The sequence below is a fragment of the Pongo pygmaeus genome, chromosome 1, assembly GCF_028885625.2.
Source record: "Pongo pygmaeus isolate AG05252 chromosome 1, NHGRI_mPonPyg2-v2.0_pri, whole genome shotgun sequence".
NCBI lineage: Eukaryota > Metazoa > Chordata > Mammalia > Primates > Hominidae > Pongo > Pongo pygmaeus.
In genome coordinates, this window is record NC_072373.2 from 218,707,066 (window position 1) to 218,722,268 (window position 15,203).

Here is a 15,203-nt window from a genome sequence, read left to right on the forward strand (position 1 = left end):
TGTTGTGCCAGGCTGGAGTGCAGTGGCGTGATCTCAGCTCACTGCAACCTCCGCCTCCCGGGTTCAAGCGATTCTCCTGCCTCAGCCTCCCAAGTAGCTGGGACTACGGGCGCCCACCACCATGCCCAGCTAATTTTTTGTATTTTTAATTATATACATAATTACATAATGTGGTGAAAATTTGGGCAACACACAAGGTTACTAATTTTGAGGTGGAGTGGATGGAATAGAGAGGGGCGATATAGTGGGGGTTAGAGACAAGGTTTCATCATGTTAGCCAGGATGGTCTCAATCTCCTGACCTTGTGATCCGCCTGCCTCAGCCTCCCAAAGTGCTGGGATTATAGGCGTGAGCCACCATGCCCGGCCTCCTTTGCTGTTTCTTCTTCAGCTGCCTAAACCCTAAGTGTGACGTCTGTCCTGCTGGGGCTTGGACCAGGAACCTCAGAGTTGACTGAGCAGCAGCCAGTGTAGCACAGAGACTGCCACTTACTCTTGGGAGGCTGAGACTGGTTAAGGTGTGGGGGTGCTTCCCCAGGCTTGCGGGGAGAGGCCACATTTTATTGTGAGCATCATACTATGTTTGGTATTTGTCACTGGTGATAGCTCTAGAAGCTGTGGATCACCAAGAGACCAGAAGAAAACAAAAGAACAAGTTTGGGAAGTCCACAAGGCATTTTATTCCACAGGAAGAAAAATGATGACTCTGATATGAGAACCAGACTCAAGAGTCTTCACACACTGGTGACTGTAATAGTGTTTACATAATAGAGAACCAGATATTTTATTTTTAGAATTTTATCAAGCAGCTACTATGGTATTTTGAGGCACAGATCATACTTACAAACAAAGTGGCCCTGGAGCCTTCAGAACGTTGCGATGAGTACCCACCAAGCAGCAAGACACCCTGGGATTTGGGGAAGGGGCCGCTTGTCTGTTTTCCACTGTGTAGTGACCAGGCCCAGGGGCTGGGGAAGCACTGACCTGGCTCACCCTTCAGTGAGCACAGAGAAGCAGCGACAGCCAGGGAGTGACACGGGTCGGCCAACTGTGCTGGGTCAAGGGACTGAGTAGCTTTGGATATCTCCTTACCCAATTTACTCTTATTCCATTTATTTTACTTTCCTCAGAGACGAACTGTGTGTCTGAGGCAGAAAGAAAAGCAGTAGAAATGATCTTAACAAAGTCTTAGGCATTGCTGGCTGAGTATCAGTTTACAAAGAGACGGAGCATTTAAGGAGCCAGGGGCAGGGCCTGTTTCCTCCAAAGCTTTGGATGTTTTCCTGGTGAGAACCAGGAGGGGATGTCAAATGCCCCTGAAACCTTCTGGCCTTGTTTGGCCCAGGGCTGTAGGGCAGGGGAGAGCTGAGAAGTGGAGCAGCTCGCAGTTGGCCCTCCCATCTCCCACCCAGCCCCGCCCTAGATGGTCTTTGGATTCCATTTTAACATCTGCCTCTCCTAAGGTGCAAATGTCAAAGTGCTTGGTTGTGCAATCACAGGAGATGGGCAGCTATTTAAAGAGCTGATTAAAATTAGAAAGGAGCCCAAGGGGGGCATCTCAACACTTCTCTGGATTCCTCCTGAAGCACCAGCCCACAGGGCAGCCCGCAGCTAACTTCCTCAGTCAGGTCTGAGAACACCCAGCACTGCTGCGGCCCAAAGCAGATTTTCTTAGTAACACTAAACTCCTTAATCTCATCAAGAGATTTCAAGTGACTTTGTTCCAGAAGGTGATAGAAGGCTCACTGACGCATACAATCAGTCCTTCCGAGAGTCTCATCTTTTAAGAGATCACGATCTCAGGCAGTGGGTTACTGATGACAAAAACCACAAGCCAAACTTGTGGGGGTGCAAGGAGGGAGGCTGAGGAGGAAGCTGCGGAGGAGCTGCCACTTGGCTGTATCCCGCTGCCATCTTGTGCAGTGCGTGAGTGCTGAGACAATCATCACCACCCCCCAGCAAGACACACACAAACTAAAACTCACCCAGTGCTGCAAAAGCCAAGTTTCCATTCTGCAATCCACTAACTTGGAGTTCAGCAAAGGCAACCAAGGCTCGGAGTTCAAGAAAGCTGATCCTTGAACACTATGTAGCTACTTGTGCTAAAGCTCCCTTCCTTCCTCTCTGCATGCGTGCATACACACACACACACACACACACACACACACACACAGAGACACAGAGGGGAAGTGGGAAAGGAAAGGGAGGGGAAGATTAGCTTCATTTGTGTCTTGGAAGGATTTGGGTCATGAGTTATAAACACCAAAACCTTCCACGCATCCACTGATCCACTGAGTCATCCCAGACTCAGCTACATGTGACAAGGTTGTAGAAATTGATTAGCTTTATTAAAATAAAAATTTAAAAATCACAAGGTGACTCATTCATTCTAAAATGAGGCCTTTTTTCCCTTCTCCCTATCTGCTTAATCCTTACAGAAAAGCAAAACACCAAAAACAAGACCCAGGGCGCTCATACCAGGCCTTGCTCCCAGCAGGAATTTAAAACCAAGGATAAGAGATGCCTTCGTCAAATCTTGGTTCCATGAAAAACTTACCAACGCAGCTTTTTAATACTCCTATTTCATCCCCCTTTCTGGAACTCTCCCTGCTCCCTTCTCATCCTGGAGTTTCCATCCTGTGTGCCCTCGGGCTGTGGAGCTGCGATGCCCACCTGTGGCTTTATTAAAAAGAAAACAGTCGCGGGGCTTTGTTCTTGGTTGTTGCTGCCCAGGCAGGAGCGCACTCTTATGTGGATTTCTGATTTGTTGCAACAGTTCAATGGGATTTTTTTTTTTCCTTCTCAATCAACAGAGTTTACCAATGTTTCCAACCTCTCTAATAATAACCTGAGAAAACTTACAATGCTGACTTGCACACGTGTGGTAATGGAGCACAGGTTTCCCCCTAAGTTTGGTAAGACTAGTTAGGAAAAAGCCAAATGCATAACTTACAACATAATTTGTGAGAATCTAAGCACTCTTTGTAAAATGGGGGTGAGAAATTAAAAGTGGGCTCCCAAACCCCTCTCCTAGATCCTTCCGAAGGGCCAGCGCCAGTCCTGGGTGCCACAGCTCACGGCCCAACTGGACGGCCACGATGTCAAAGGCGTCCCTTTCAGGACCACAGCCCTCGCCTCAACCCACTTTACTGGGAATACTTTAGTCTCCAAAACTAAGATGTAACATTCTTTAACTTTTAAGAATGCCTTTCTATAGACAGTATCCTGAATTAGACATCTAGAATTAGTGCAATAGAAGATCCAATATAATTTTATATTACTTTACAGTTAACAAACCTTTACACATAGCACAGGCCCTGTTCAGAAACATTCCTATATATTTACAAACACACTGTTGTACATATATACATGTTAACAAAATACAGGGCAATCTAAAAATTAGATTCATCTCAGTACATGTTTTTAAACGTTATTTAACCAATACCTTTAAAAATTATTTCCCATAATCTAAAATAACTCCCTGCCTCACAAATTAATACGATTTCCATTTATACTTTTCCTCATGAGGATTTACTTTCCCTCATTCCTTGACAACTTCCCCAAACCCAACTCCGGTTCTGCCTCTAATGTCAGCCGAGAGCTCGGCCTCTTTCCTCCCGGTGGGTCTGCGCTGTGTCAGGAGCACCCGTCTCGGCAGCGGGGCTTCAGGAGTCCAGCTCCAGCTGCTCTCGGTTTTCACTGAGTCTTAACATAAGCTGCTGTTCATAGTAGAGGCTCTTTGCGTAGTTTATTTCTTGTGACAACTTGACAGCGAGGACCTCAGATTTCACGTGGACCTAAGGAGGAGAACAGGATGGGTCACCTGTCCCCAGGATGGGGACACCCAGGAATCAGATCCACCGAGGCAGCGGCTCCCAGCCCAGCTGCGTCTCAGGATGGGATGTACACGTTAAAGAAACAGTGATGGCCGGGGCTGCTCCTACTTCACTCACACTCACAAGTCTGGGGTGGGTCCCTGCAATTATTATTTTTTTTTTTTTTGAGACGGAGTCTCTGTCGCCCAGGCGCGATCTTGGTTCACTGCAACCTCCGTCTCCCGGGTTCAAGCGATTCTCCTGCCTCAGCCTCCCGAGTAGCTGGGACTACAGGCGTGTGCCAGGCTAACATTTTTTTTTTTTTTTTCTTTTAGTAGAGATGGGGTTTCACCGTGTTAGCCAGGATGGTCTCCAACTCCTGACCTCGTGATCCGCCCGCCTCGGCCTCCCAAAGTGCTGGGATTACAGGCATGAGCCACCGTGCCCGGCCGGTCTGTCTTTTTAAACATTTCCCAGGACTGTACAGCCAACCCATACTAACCTGACATTTGGGACCTCCCCCCCGGCCATAACTGATCTGCAGAGGTAAGACCAAGAGCAAGAATGTGGGATTCACATCTAAGGTCTGGTGACGGCTGATGAAGGAAGAAGAATCAGCGAACAAAAGCCTCTAGGTCTTTCTTACCACGAACACCTCTGCCCACCTGCTTTGAAAGGGGCAGAAGTATAGTGGGCGAGGCTGCCCACCTGCTACAGTGAAGGGATGTGGAGAAATACTCACACTTTGAGGTGCTCGCCCTCTTCATCAGCCAGCTCTAACTTAAGCCGATGACCCCAGGGGAGCCTTACACAAGCCCAAACAGGCCCAAGGGCATTCCTGAGCAGGGGGAGGCCAAAGGACTCTGGGGGAGAGAGGCCCAATAAGGCTGGCGCTATTTCCGAACCGTAGAGAGAGCAGATTAACGTATCATTCTTGAATGCAAACTTCAAAATCTGGGTATACTGGGTGAGAATGAGCAGGACTAACACCTGGGTGTCATGGCAAGCCACCAGGGCCGACTGGCTAGAGACAGATCCGCGAGGGGCTCTGCAGCCAGCCCTGGTGCCAAGCCACTTGGATTTGAACCCCGGCTCCTCAAGGTCAGCTGTGTAGCCTTGAATGAATCACCTGCTATGACCAATAGTGAGGAGGGGATGACAGCAACACAGTGATCAGAAAACCCACAAGACAACCAGCCCTCCAGGAACATTAGCTATTCGCAGGAGCTTTATTATTTAAAAGCCTTGTCATAACAACACCTTGTCCCCTTTGGAGGTAAAGTATAACTTTTATTTACTAATACTTATTGAGCATGCTAGATGCTACTAGAACAAAAGTTACGGTTTCCACTGTTAAGGAGAAACCAGCGTGAGCTCCAGTGCTTTCTTTGATTCGGTGCACTGAATAATCCCATTTTGGGAGCAGAAAAACCCTGTGTGTTGTATTAGCTGTTCCTTATCACCAACGAGAGTAAGTATTGTTACCCTCACTACATCTATGGGTAACTGAGGCACAAACGTTGTGAGACAGTTAACGTTCCCAGGGTCATCCATGGGCCAGCTGGGAGGGCGGCATCGCCCCGTGAACATACCCTGGGCCCCTCCCATGTTCAGGACTGAGAGGCAGCACTCCTGGGAAGGGCCCAGCCTGAACCTCCTAAATGAGCTCCTGCTGAGGAGGGGGAAGCAGGGCGGAGGCATCGAGGCCCTGGCCCCGCCCCTCAGGAGCCTGAGAACAGCCGGGCACTCACCATGGGCTTCTGGTGGGAGGGGCCGGGGATGGACACTCCACTGCTCGTGCTCACGGCTTTCTTGGTCACCTGCACATACACCTTCCCATGGTCTTTGGAGACAAGGCAGTGGTAGAGGTCATCATATTTGACTTCTAGGAAAATGGCTTCTCGATCCACGTAGTCTCCACTTTTCAGGAAGTAAACAGCTTTGGAGGAGATGAGCACGCAGTAGCTGTCAATGTTCTCCACAGCGATGAAGCTGCAAAGCGAGACGGGAACACAGGAGTGACACCTGGGGCTTCGCCCAGCATCAGGGGGAGGCCCACTGCGGGCTCTGTGGCCCCAGGGCCTGAGTGCAAATCCTGGCCCCCTTGCTGGGAAATCCTTCTAAATCCTGAAATTCTATCTTGTGGGTGTTTGTTGTTGTTTTTCTGTGAGCATTTTTGGATAGCTTAAAGCTTACAGAAAACTGTAACAATACTCTATTTGACAAAACAGAAAACACGACACCTTTCAATGTGAAACTGAAGGAGCAGCTGAGAAAGTTCACTGCCTGGCAGAGGAGAGGGAAACATGAAGGGGTGAGAAGACACGGCTGGGGGCACTGAAAGCTGAGGGGGAAAAAGCAGAATTAAACAGGTTCACCAAACAGCACGCTATGAAGAGACAGCCTGGCATTAAAACACCTGCACCCCACCATCCGCTTCCTCCCTCTCTAAGCTCAGCACCTCCAGGGACAGGGCACTCCCCCATCCACTCCATGTTCAGAAAACTCAAAGAGTCAGAAAACGCTTTCTTAGGTAAAGCTGTCATCTTCCTTTTGGAAATTTCTGGTTGTTACTTCAGGAGCTTTAGGGCCACTCCAAAAAAACTGAATTCCTCTATCATGGAGCTCACACATTCAAAGTGGAAATTTATGCACATCAAACCTCTCTGGCCACTGAATGAAAAGCAGTGAACCTTGGGAACAGTGTGACAATTCTCCCGGGCCTGGCTGCCTCCCCCGCATCTTGTGACAGACCTTCACAACGGGGACAGCAGACGAGGATGGACAGCGGCAGGAATACTAAAGGCTGACGACAGAGTGGCAGTCGAGCTCCCGCTGGCAAACTGAATTGCTCAGGGCCAGGCTCCACCTGGAAGTGTTCTGAAACCTGGGTCCAGAACGGCGCTGTTCCCAGGTCCTCTGAAGGAGGCAGAAGCCTGGGAGCAGGAGGTGGCCTGCCTGTCGAGGGGAGCAGGCTGCCGGGCCCTCGCTCACTTGGGGTCCATGCAGGACGCACACTTGCTCTCTCAACTTCTCTAAATCCCATCCCCCTCCCCGCAAGGATCACAGGTTCTAACTTCTCTGTGAAGCATCCCCCACATTGAGCATTTAATTGCGATGGCCCCCAAAGCATGGCCAGGCACAAACTCATTCTTTCCACGTGTCCTGGATAAGTCTCTTTGCTCTCTGACTCTGAGGTGAGCCCTCTAAGTGGAGTCCATATCTCATAGCCCCGTGTCTTCCTGAGCACCCCACAGAGTTGGCCACCCCATCAGCGCTCAGTAAGTGACTGCCTTGTTCCAGTTGCCATTTTAATTACAGACGCCCGTGACAAAAACTGGGGTTTATTGTTCTATTCTAACTGATTGGCAATGCCAAGAATGTGAACTTGTAAAGTCTCAATGCCGAAATTAGAAAGACCCGCAGCCCTCAGTGTTCAGGCCACTCAGCACAGACGTTCTCACATCTTGTGCTCTAACAGCATTGAGAGCGGCAGCATCACTGAACAGAGTTGAATGGAATCTGAAATAGCTGGTCCAGGGAAGAAAGGAGGGCACGGGGAAAGACAGAAAGACAGACAGAGAGGGATAAAAATGATCCTGACACAGAGAAGAGGTGACACAGCGCCAGCCAGAACCGGTGGGGACCTGAGCTGAGACCCAGGAGCAGCCTACACTCCTGAGCATTTGTTGGCCTGCTGCACAGCCACTGAGGCCGTCACGGGCTCTCCAAGGAGATTCCAAAGTTGGCCACCATGATTGGGATGACAGCAGGAATGTGCATGAAAAATCCGACTGAGATTTGAGGCTCTTTCCTCTAGGTGAGCACAGCACAGGCACTTCCGCCTCATTGCCCAGCCCCCAGCCCCCAGTGCCACCACACTGGGCACTCGACATAGCTGACATTTACATGTCAGCCAAGGGCTTCCCATCTGGGCAGATGCTCTCACACCCAGGCCAGAGTGGCTGACATGACTAGTGTGCTTTCCATCCCGGAACACTTCTATAGGCTTTAAAACAGACTCTTTTCCAAGATGCCCCAGATGGTTCAAGTCCTCCATCAGGCCAGAACCACTTCTGGAGGAGGGGTGACTCTGAGCTGGGACGCCCTCCGGAAAAGTAGAGAGCACAGTGAAGGAAACACAGGCCAAGCCAGCAGGAAAGCCCGGCCCGCTGGCTGACTCTGGCCGAGTCCGTTGCTTTCTTGGTAGCTCAGGCTCCTTCATCTCTCTGGTGGAGGGTAACCCCTGCCAGTTTCTTCACAAAGTGAGCACGGAGATCAAGGAATTCATGGCCATACAGAAGGGTAAGTGGGGGAAGGCAGTGCTTCACTCCACACGGATCTCTGTCCTGTAAGTCCAGGACCCTGTGCATGCCCCGAAGCTGCTACTGATAATAATGTATTTTTGGAAATTGTGCATGAAATGTTCTAAAGTCTTTTCAAATCAAAAGCAGATCAGAGCAAAAGGTCTGGCTGAAGGAAGGAGAAGGGAGAAAGTGAGGCCACAGCTGGAACTGGGCAGTGACCCCAGGGACCAGGCGGCCACAGCTCTGTTCCCATCATCCTCCTGTGGCTTTCCTGCATCCCACAACGGCCAGGGCTTTGGGTTGCATCATCATCGTTATTACTATTAATTTTAATTTTTTTTCTTTTTTCTTTTTTTCTTTTTTTTACAAAATCTGCCAAACACATCAAAGAATAATTAAACAGCTCCAGACCAGACCCCTTATCTAATGGAGCCTGATACCAAACTTGTCACTCTGTGAGAGAAGCAGCAAAACTCAGGGTGGTAAGAGAAGCCTGGCAAACGCGGCACGCTCCCCGCCCTCCCCTCTGCCCAGCTGCACCTTCTTCCGTTCCCTTTCCCTAAAGCCACAGGCAATTCCCCGTCCCTGGCCTAGTTCTCCCAGGCTTTCCTTTGCCTCACTTGAGGTTCCTTGAGTGCTCACACTGCTTTGTAGTCTCGACCCCAGGCTCTCGTCTTCACTGCCCTTAGAATCAAGCTTCCCGCAAGGCCTGCTTTTGGTCCACGAATGAGTGACTGTTGGAAAAACCTCAAGGGAAGAAGGCCACCGTGGTCTCAGGTGGCCCTGAGCAAACTCCTTCTGTTCTCTGATCTGCTATTAACTGAGAGGAAAGGGGAGCAAAAAAATGCAGCCAGAAACACACAGCATCAGATAAGCTTTATCCTTCCAATCTGAGACCTAGAGAAACACACAGCATCAGATAAGCTTTATCCTTCCAATCTGAGACCTAGAGAAGTCACCTCAGTATTCAGTTGACACATTTTAGGTTGCTGTAGATACTATAATTGATTCTATTTAAAAAATAGGATTTTTATACTATTCTTAAACCTCGGTTAAAAGTTTCAACTCTTGGGGCAGAGCATGGTGGCTCCCACCTATAATCCCAGCACTTTGGGAAGCTGAGGCGGGAGGATCGCTGGAGCCCAGGAGTTTGAGACCATCCTGGGTCACATAGTGAGACCCCCATCTCTATTACAAAAGAAAAGAAAAGAAGAAAGAAAAAAGTTTTAACTCCCCTTTAAGGAGAGAAAGAGGATACTCTGGTCTTGGGGCTCAGTGTCAGAAAGTTTCTTCTGAGAGAAGGGAAGGCTGCGGCACCAGCTTACACCCTTTTCCAAGATGACAGGTGCTAAGAGTGGGTGAATCTGCCAGGAGCCAGTGCCGCCTTAGTAGAACCCACTGTCACTAATGACATCCATAAACCATGAACCACGGGGCATTCTCAACAACAGCAGCCATGGTACCATCAACAGCAGCCTCAGGCCTCCTCTGGGGCAGGTCACAACGTCCTCCCAAGCCACACTGCAGCCTTGCCAGGGGAGCCAGCCACCCTGATGCCAGTCGTCTCCGCCTCTCACTTTGCCCAGAGCTTCCCCATCCTGATGTGTAGAACCCCATGGGTCTACTCCGCGGGGCCACTGTGATGGTGTGAGCTAATCTACGTGCCCCTCACAGAAGAGATCCGCAGTTAATGGTGGCTCTTCTGTTGAGAACAGGTGCCCAGTTACCCCAAACCTGTGGGGATGACCCCTCCTTCCCCCACACATCCTCTCATCAGCAGATTGGAGAGAGATGTCTCTCTAGAAGGCCACATGGAAAACAGACTCATGACCAACTTCTCTCAGGGAGAAATCTGCCAAGTAACTGTTTCAGCCACTCGACTTAATTTTCCTCCCGCTCTTTTTTTTTTTCGATATTAACTCGTTTATATACCTGATTCTACTCCCTCTGGAGTCATTTCAAAATCAGAAGCATTCTGAGACGCCTGACTCAGTGCTCCTGGAACAGGCTCCTCTACCCCTAGGCGTTACCCACCCCCGGTCTACCTATGGCCCTGACTCCATGTCTGGGCCCAGTGTCACTCTGAGTGCCAGGCCCTCTTCAGGGCACCTCAACATGTCCACTGGGGAGATGCTTCTTCTCCAACCCTTGCTCTTCAGCACCCCCAGCCTCATCAACCAGACAGGCAAGGAGCCCAGAGCCACTCTCAACCCTCCTCCTCACTCAGATTCCAATTTAGCAGTTGGGGGATCCACTGATGCTGCCTCCTAAATGCCTCTCCAATCTGTCCTCTTCTAGTCATCGTTACGGCCACTGTGTTCAGGCCTCTCCACCTTCTACCTGGACTACCCCATGGGCCTCCTAACTGGCTTCCTGCCTTCAGTCTCTCTACCTGCTGCTGTCAAGGTTTTATTTTTCATGAGGAATTTTGAGTGGGATCCTCTTCCTCACAATCTCACTCCCACCTACAGAAGAGGCAAGCTCCTCGGCATGACCGCTAAGTTCAGCCTTCAGCAACCGGCCTGGGAACCCACACTTCCAGCCTCTGCTCCTTCTCTCCACATGTGCTGCTGCTACAAAAGGCTGATCCCAAATTCTCCAGACCTGCCGTGAGCTCTTCTGGCCCGTGTCTCTGCCCAGCACTGTGCTCTGCCCATGCGCCTTCTCTCCTTGGCACATTCCTCTGCCTCCTGCAAGGTCAGGCGACTTGTCCAGCGCCTTCTCTGTAAAGCCTTCCCTGGCTTTCCAGTATAAATTAATCACTTCCCATCTGTGGTTCCATAAGACGTTGCTCATACTTCTATTTTAACAGCAATATATGTTATAGGTTGTTGGTAATACAGTGTCTGCTTCCCCTGCTAAACTGTGAACGCACTGAGGACAGAGGAAATTTCTTACTCACCCTGGCACATAGTAGGATTCAATAAATGTATGCGTTAGTCTGTCTCAGAAAATGACACTGGCATTATGGTAAGGCAAGACATTTGCCAGTGCACAGGCAACTTTGGATGCTGGACACATGTTACCAGTAGGAAAGTTGAAAACTTCTCTTAGAACTCCTGATTTAGCTTTTAAAGATTTAGCAAACCTTTAACTTTATCAGAGTAGCTGAGCCATCTGCCAAATGCAAGTTTTAATTCAGAGGCATATCAACAAATGGCCAATTCTGTAAGTGTCAGTAGTTACTAGTACATTATTTCCTGGTTTAGGAAATGGAATCTAATAAATTCTATTCCATTCCTCAGAAGGAGGAATTGTTTTTATTTTGAGACTGTATATGTTACTATAAGGTTTGTATTTATCATGATATGCTATTAGAATCAATATTATATGGTGTGCTCAAAAATTTTCCTGATTTCTCTCTCTCTGTGAAATTTCTCAAGGAGATAAGATACAAAAATCATAAACAGCATGTTTACAAAGTAGATAAGAAAAGAGACTTTTACTCTTGATTTTATTTTCTTCTATACTCTTAGATTTGCTAACCATGCATATGAGTATCTTTTTGAGACAGGGTCTCACTCTGTCACCCAGGCTGGAGTGCAGTGGCGTGATCTCAGCTCACTGCAGCCTTGACCTCCCAGGCTCAAGCCATCCTCCCACCTCAGCTTCCCAAGTAGCTGGGGCTACAGGTATGTGCCACCATGCCTGGCTAACTTTTGTATGGATGGGGTTTTGCCATGTTGCTCAGGCTGGTCTTGAACTCCCGGCCTCAAGCGATCCTCCCACTTTGGCCTTATAGCTCTTTGGGAGACTGAGGTGGGAGGATGACTTGAGGCCAGGAGTTCAGACCAGCCTGGGCAACATGGCGAGACCTCACCTCTACAAAAAATTGAAAAGAGGAACGACTTATCTGGCTGGTGGATGCATAGGCTACTTTTATTTTTTTACTTTTCTGTATTTAAAAAATCCCATAAATGTTACTTTCTAAAACTACATTTAAAAAGTACAATTTAAATTGTCTTAATTCCAAAAAGCAGTACATTAGAGCAGCTTTGTAGGTCACGTGGGTTGCTCATAAGCGTTTTTTAAAAGGCAGGAGCCACCCTACTGCTCACCAGCCTGGTGTGCACCGTTATATGTGATGCAGTATTAGAAATAAAATAGGTACCTTAAAAAAAATAAAATGAGTTTCTGGCTACAAATGAGACATGAGTTAGAAAGAAAAATTAATTTCACCATATAGGACAAATTTTCCTTTAACATCATCTTAATCCAGATCCTTTTTCAAAACCAAAATTGAGAAAGATGGGAAGCAATGACAATTGTGCAACTCATCAGAGGAATATATAAGCAATTTGAAAGTGAAGACTTTTCAGCTGGCCAGACCAGAAATCATACGTCGGTAACTATCTTTTTAATATTAATTAATTAAATAGAATGACAAAATTAAATGCAACTCGATCTGGGAGAACAAAGTTGAAGTCACCAAGGCACTGGGGACTTTGTGGGGTTTTCACTCCATCGGGAAATAATTACACAACATTTTCCAGAAGTGAAACAGTGAGCCTAACTGGAAAGAAATGTGGAAACATTTAGTCAGAACAGTAGAGCAAGGTATTAAAGATCCTTTAAAGGGGTTAACTCTGAAGTGAAATATGCAAATAATTAGGTCTTTAAACATGTTTTTAATTACAAATCTAGGATAAAAGTCAGAGGTATAATTTGGCGCTCGTGGGCTTTTCCTGAAAACTCCTTTCTTGCAAAGTGATGAGTGTAATGTTCACTCCACCGCGAAGACCCAGGCTGACAACCGAGGACACTTCAGAGGAACATGCGCCACACTCCCTGAAGTGTACAAGGAAGACTTGTACATGGGAAGGCCGTGGTCACGTGCCTCCTTCAGCATTCACTGGCAAGATTTAACCCACAACTTGGGTGGAGACACATGGTTTTCATCTTTAAAGTCAAAATTCATTCATGCCAATATCTCTTCCTAGTTCATATGAATTTCATGAGTTTCATGAAAACTACTGTACTGATTTCATTTTGATTCCAGTTTTTAGCTCTCTCTGGCTCTGTTTTTCAATGTGTGTATCTCACTGGGAGCAGTCCTATGCTGGCTGTACCACGCAATTTCTCCCATTGCAAACAAATTTCACAGTGACCAGAGATAGTTCGACTTGAATAGAGGTGAGTTGGGGAGGAAAATGAAAAGACAACATGCAATAATTTATATCTCATTTAGCCTGTGACTAAAAAACCCCCAAATGATTGGAAAATGGATGCATGTGAACACAAATGCTGAACTGCAGCTATCTGGCTATATGTACTGGGTACCTATTAGATGCCAGGCATTGTTCTATGTGCTGAAGATTCTTTCCTGAATGGAACAGGCAAAAATCCCAGCCTCACAGGGCTGCCGTTGTAGTAGACTCTGCACCACGTCCTGCCAGACCTGAGAAATGACTCTCTAGACCCCCTATCCAAAGGCTAAAAGTTCCACCTACAGAGCAGTATCAAGAGCAGTCATGGTACCAAATCCCTGCCCCAAGGAAGGCAGGAATATAAAGTTCTCCCTGGAGTGAACTGATGGACACTCTGGGCACTGGACTGAAAAGGCAGAACCTATTAGCAACACCTGCTGTGGACAGAGTTACCCCCTCCCCGCCAATTCATATGTGGAAGCCCTAACCCCAATGTGACCATTTGGAGTAAGAAAGTAATTACAGTTAAATTAAGTCATAAGGTTGGGGCCCTGAGCTGATAGGATTAGTACCCTTATAAGAGACACCAGAGAGCTCCCCCTCTCTCTCTGCAATGTGGGGACACAGTGAGAAGAGGGCTATCTGCAAGCCAGGAAGAGAACCCCCACCAGCAGCAGTATCAGAAGATGCCTTGATCCTGGACCTCTCAGCCTTTAGAACTGCGAGAAGACAAATTTCTGTTGCTTAAGCTACCCAGCCTATAATATTTTATAATGGCAACCCAAGTAGACGAAACAAGAAAATACAACTCCATTTTCAAGAGACCTTCTAATAACACCACAGGGGTCACACAAGGCACATGTAGGAAGATGCCATTCTATCCGGCAAGCAACAAATACCTTCTGGATTCGGCTTTTGATATCCCCATTCAAATACTGCCATGAAAATATGAGAGGAGATCTACTTAACACTGTCCCTAACAATGACTCTGAAGACTATCCTGACAGTTGACCTCTATTTCAGACATTCCTCCACCCACCAAAAAACACTCACAGCACTCAGAATCCTCCCAAGCTCGCTTTACCTTAAAGGAGATGACAAGTAAGCATCAGAAGAAATTAAACTAGTATTTTGCTACTCCCAGACACAACTAACTGCTTTCTCTGGGCTGGTGGTACTAACACCTATTCAGGTTATAGAGCACTTTCATGCTACAAGGATCTCTGCAAAATATCCTAAAATAGTGAAATACTTAATTCTACCATGTCAACTAAGAATAATATCACTAACTGAAGATATGACAAGGTATATAAGGCTCCATATTTAAAGAGTAACAAAGCAATCTTAAGAAAAATACATTTCCAAAATGTCCAACTATTAGTTGTTTGCTATTTGTTTTTCCGTTTTGTTTTGCTAGCATTCTGCAGCAAAAATGGGATATCAAAGTTTAAGAAATTTTTACAGGAGAAAAACCTTAAAATTGAGAACATTTTATTCATGATCTTCTCTCTTTGAACTGACTAGAAAGAGACTGCCATTTTCTAGAAACAAAACACTTAGGCCAGGCTATGGCACACAGTTGAGAACCACTCCTTTGAGTAAAAGGCTGTTTACCATCAGTTATATGTAAATCTAAAAAACATTTGGGGCAAGGAATTCTTTGACCAGATCTAAGGTCCAAGAGTCATGAAAATAACTCAGATCAGATGGAGACTTCTCAGGATCAAAAGGAGAAGAGGCAACTCAGTAGACCCACAGGGCTGGTTTCCCATGCTCTAACTTACAATTCGTCCTGTATGTTGTCTGTGAGTTTGAAGAGCTGCTCCTGTCCTTCCGCCTGGCTCTCAGAATATCGGGGAAGCAGCCCCTGGGGCCCCGTGCAGCAACGCGGCTTCCGAACCCTCTGTGCTTGAGTCCTAGATGGGTAAATGGACA

At 47.4% G+C, this 15,203-nt stretch overlaps 1 protein-coding gene and 1 non-coding gene across 6 annotated transcripts in view; both read right to left on the bottom strand.

Moving 5' to 3' along the window:
* Window positions 1-655: 655 nt before the first annotated feature.
* Window positions 656-15,203, bottom strand: part of VPS13D (vacuolar protein sorting 13 homolog D) — a 282,547-nt gene continuing 267,999 nt past the window's right edge. For all 5 annotated transcript variants that reach the window (XM_054438655.2, XM_054438652.2, XM_054438651.2 and 2 more), the window contains 3 exons: window positions 15,053-15,184; window positions 5,566-5,806; window positions 656-3,796 (listed from right to left, as the gene is read on the bottom strand). In XM_054438655.2, coding sequence (XP_054294630.1) covers window positions 3,665-3,796; window positions 5,566-5,806; window positions 15,053-15,184 — 505 coding nt within the window. In that variant the 3' untranslated portion in view covers window positions 656-3,664. The remainder of the gene's footprint in view (window positions 3,797-5,565; window positions 5,807-15,052; window positions 15,185-15,203) is intronic.
* Window positions 5,262-5,413, bottom strand: LOC129022034 (small nucleolar RNA ACA59). Its single transcript, XR_008496200.1, has one exon. It is a non-coding gene; the product is annotated as a small nucleolar RNA ACA59 (small nucleolar RNA).